The 3,893-nt window shown below is 43.1% G+C and overlaps 1 protein-coding gene across 1 annotated transcript; it reads left to right on the top strand.

Annotated features, from left to right (window-relative positions):
- Window positions 1–159: 159 nt before the first annotated feature.
- Window positions 160–3,405, top strand: LOC103522146 (chromodomain-helicase-DNA-binding protein 1-like; the record flags this gene model as incomplete). The annotated part of the gene is made up of 4 exons (XM_008487249.1): window positions 160–319; window positions 1,207–1,342; window positions 2,676–2,842; window positions 3,221–3,405. Coding segments are annotated over 4 exons (648 nt in total), but the record flags the coding sequence as incomplete, so codon positions are not given.
- Window positions 3,406–3,893: the final 488 nt, after the last annotated feature.

Below are 3,893 nucleotides of genomic sequence, written 5' to 3'. Positions count from 1 at the left end.
GAATGACATAATAAGTTCCTTGTAGTCTGTGCCTCTGTCTTAATTCGGAAATGGTGTTTAAACCCCCGAGATGGAAATTTGGGAAGGGCGAGAAGTTGAGCGCGCCGCAGGGGATTTTTTTATTATTATTTTTACTTGACGTTTTTCTCTTCTCCCCAGGTGAAAGGTTTAAAGAAACTGGAGAACTTCAAGAAGAAAGAAGACGAGTTAGCTTTCTGGCGACAACACACAACACCTGAGGATGTCGAATATTTCGAGTGCCAGCTAGAACTTCAGCAAGAACTCATGAAGAGTTATAACCATGTAGAACGAATCATTTGTGAGTATCTTGGTCTTACTGCCTCGCCTGGTAATCAGGAGGGTGTGGGTTAAAACCCACCCCAGGTAGGGAAGTTGAGAATTTTAGCCTCAAGATTGTTTGAAACGAATTATTTGTAAGTATACTGCCTCGGTGGTGTAGTGGTCGAAACGCTCGTCTGGTAGTCAGGAGGGCGTGGGTTCAATCCCAGCCATGTAGGGAATTTGAAAATTTTATTGAAAATTTGCTGACAGGAGCAGTAGCTTCCTTACTGCTGGAATGCAAGTCTAGTGTGATACCCACTCGGCCACGGAGGTTGCTTATATGTATAAGCACTAAATATTACTACTGCATCAAACCCAACGTGCTGGACTCAAATCCCAACTGAAGTCGATTTTTTTCCATTCTCACATTTCCAATTAGGTACATACATAAAAACAGAGCTTATGGCCAATTATCTTTGTTCGTTAGAATTATTTTACCCTCATTTCTATCTGAACTAAGACTGGAAATTTTGAAAAATTGGACTGGAAAACCGGGAAAAGTCAGGGAATTTTATTTTTCCATTTTGGTAGACACCCTGTTCTTTAAAATAATAATAAATAGGTAATGTATTACTGTCTTTTTTCCTTTTAGAACTTGAAATTGACATGCAGGGTTCAGCGTTGAACCTGTATCATGTTTAGTCTCTTCTTGATCCCTTGTGCGTCGCGTCCATTTTTGTTTAGGACTATTGCACTGCTAATATCTTATCCTGTATCCGGTAGAGAATGCCATAGGCATTGACCCCACCCTTGATCAAACTTTATTTTGTACCTTGATTTATGTTACCATTTGTATATATTTATTTTGTAAATAAAGTTTGGCCCAATTGTTTAATAATAATATCTTATCTCCCTGTGTTTCAGTGGTGGGTTCCATCACGACAGCGTACTACATAGAGGAACATGGCGATGCTAATGCAGACTGTGATATAAACGATAAGGAAGGCACGGAGGAACAGTTCCTCATCAAATGGAAGGGCTGGTCTCATATACACAACACGTGGGAAAGTGAAGCCTCCCCGATTTAAAAAATACCGGTAAATCGTAAACTTTGACGTCACGGCATACGCTCCCGTAGGCGATGACGTCACATCAAAAGTCCGAGCAAAGTTCCCTCGCGGGCAACGCATTAATGTGTTTGTGCGCATACGTTTCTGCGCAGTTCTTTCTGCTCCTCCGCTAGCGTGCTTGCATACTGGCGCTACCTAGCGGACAAAAATAGCAACTGCGTTAAGTCTGACGTCACAAATCTTTGAACTCTTTCATTAGAACGGAAAATAAAAATTGAATTTTCGACCTTTCACAGTTGTTTTTTCGGAGTTTTGACCTCAGATTTGGATTTTTCCCAACTTTTTACATAGGAATCGACCATTTATTTATAATTTTTACCCATTTGCAACTGCTCCATTGACCAGTTGAAATATTTGCAATGGAAATACAAGTTTTTTTTTTGTGGGCATCGAACCCTTGACCTTCTCCGTGATCATAGGACCTTGACCTTCTAACATATTTCACTTTAAATAGCTAGGCAAACGCCAAATCCAAGAAGTGAAATGGCCAGCCTAGTTAGCTTAGTTGGTAGTGCGTCTGCCTTGTAAGCGCTAGGTTGTCGGCATAAATTAAGTTAAGGTTCAGCCAGCCTAGCTAGCTTAGTTGGTAGTGCGTCTGCCTTGTAAGCGCTAGGCCACTGGGCTCGATTCCCGCCCGAGGCGGATTTTATCCTGATGGGATAATGTTCGTTCTCGGAACGGCTGGCTTTCTCCTATCCTTCGATTCCCGCCCGGGGCGGATTTTATCCTGATGGGATAATGTTCGTTCTCGGAACGGCTGGCTTTCGTCCCGGGTTCGATTCCCGCCCGGGGCGGATTTTATCCTGATGGGATAATGTTCGTTCTCGGAACGGCTGGCTTTCGTCCTACGGCATAAATTAAGTTAAGGTTCAGCCAGCCTAGCTAGCTTAGTTGGTAGTGCGTCTGCCTTGTAAGCGCTAGGCCACTGGGCTCGATTCCCGCCCGAGGCGGATTTTATCCTGATGGGATAATGTTCGTTCTCGGAACGGCTGGCTTTCTCCTATCCTTCGATTCCCGCCCGGGGCGGATTTTATCCTGATGGGATAATGTTCGTTCTCGGAACGGCTGGCTTTCGTCCCGGGTTCGATTCCCGCCCGGGGCGGATTTTATCCTGATGGGATAATGTTCGTTCTCGGAACGGCTGGCTTTCGTCTATCCTGTCTTCCTTCTCTCTTCGATTTCGGGACGATAAGACCATAGCAGTTACAGTTCCCTCTGTCAAACCTCTTTTAAAAAAATCACTTTAAATAATTTCGTTTTTAGGTTCGACTCATGGGAGGACTTTGAGAAGGAACACGACAATGCTGCTAACAAAGGCTACACCAAGCTGCATAAACAACTCGAGCCGTTCATTCTAAGGCGAGTCAAGAAGGATGTGGAGAAATCTTTGCCGGCCAAAGTCGAACAAATTCTGCGCGTGGAAATGACAGGTAATAATAATAGTAGTGCTTACTTATAAGTTGTACTGCTCGTATAGGACTGAAAAGTCCCTTTACTCCAGCAGTAGGCTACTACTATTATTGTAAAATTCTCGAATTATATTGAGGATAAAATTCTATACCTCACCTCGGCTGAGATTAAACCCACGGTTGGTGGTGGTTGTTGTGTTGAAAAGAAAAAAAAAGCAAAAAACGTGGAAACTGGGGAGCATAACTAAAAGTTAGAGTTCCTTCTCGGAACGGCTGGCTTTCTCCTATCCTGTCTTGCTTCTCTCCTCGCTTTCGGGACGATAAGACCATCTACCAAACCTCTTAAAAAAACATACAAACAAGCAAAAAAAGTCATTTATTTTTCTTTCCTATTTCCAGGTTTGCAAAAGCAGTATTACAAGTGGATTCTGACGAAAAACTACTCGGCCCTCAAGAAAGGAAACAAAGGGTCTACCACCACGTTCCTCAACATTATGATTGAACTGAAGAAATGCTGCAACCATGCTTTCCTAACCAAACGAGACGAGTCCGAGCCTAATAGAAATACTGAAGACTACCTCAAGGTATGCTAGAATAGAATATACATACCTTGTTTATCCTGCTCGAATGAGACTAAAGAGTCCCTTTCTCCCAGCAGTCTAAACAAGGTCTCGTTTATTTTATGGGTTTAATAACATGACAAGTATCGCAAAAGTTTAGAACAAAAGACCTTGATCAATTAAAAAAAAAAATCATGGAAGTATGTAATCTCCATGGTTGAGTCGATGTCACACTAGAATTGCACACCGGAGGTCCCAGGTTCGGTTCCAGGCAGACTCGAAATTTTGTGGCTCTTATTAGTTTTCGGCTGCTTTAAAGAGAGAGAGAAAGAGAGACAGCTTTGATAGAGGGAACTGTAACTGCCAAGGTCTTATCGTCCCAAAGCGAAGGGAGAAGAAAGACGGGATAGAAAAATGCCTGCCGTCCCGGGGAAAAAACCTTATCTATTCAGGATAAAATCCGCCCCGGACTCGAATCGAACCCGCGACCTAGCGCTTACAAGGCAGACGCG

This window comes from Diaphorina citri, unplaced genomic scaffold (genome assembly GCF_000475195.1).
Source record: "Diaphorina citri unplaced genomic scaffold, Diaci psyllid genome assembly version 1.1 scaffold7064, whole genome shotgun sequence".
In the NCBI taxonomy this organism is placed as follows: domain Eukaryota; kingdom Metazoa; phylum Arthropoda; class Insecta; order Hemiptera; family Psyllidae; genus Diaphorina; species Diaphorina citri.
This window is presented reverse-complemented; position numbering and strand designations above follow the sequence as displayed.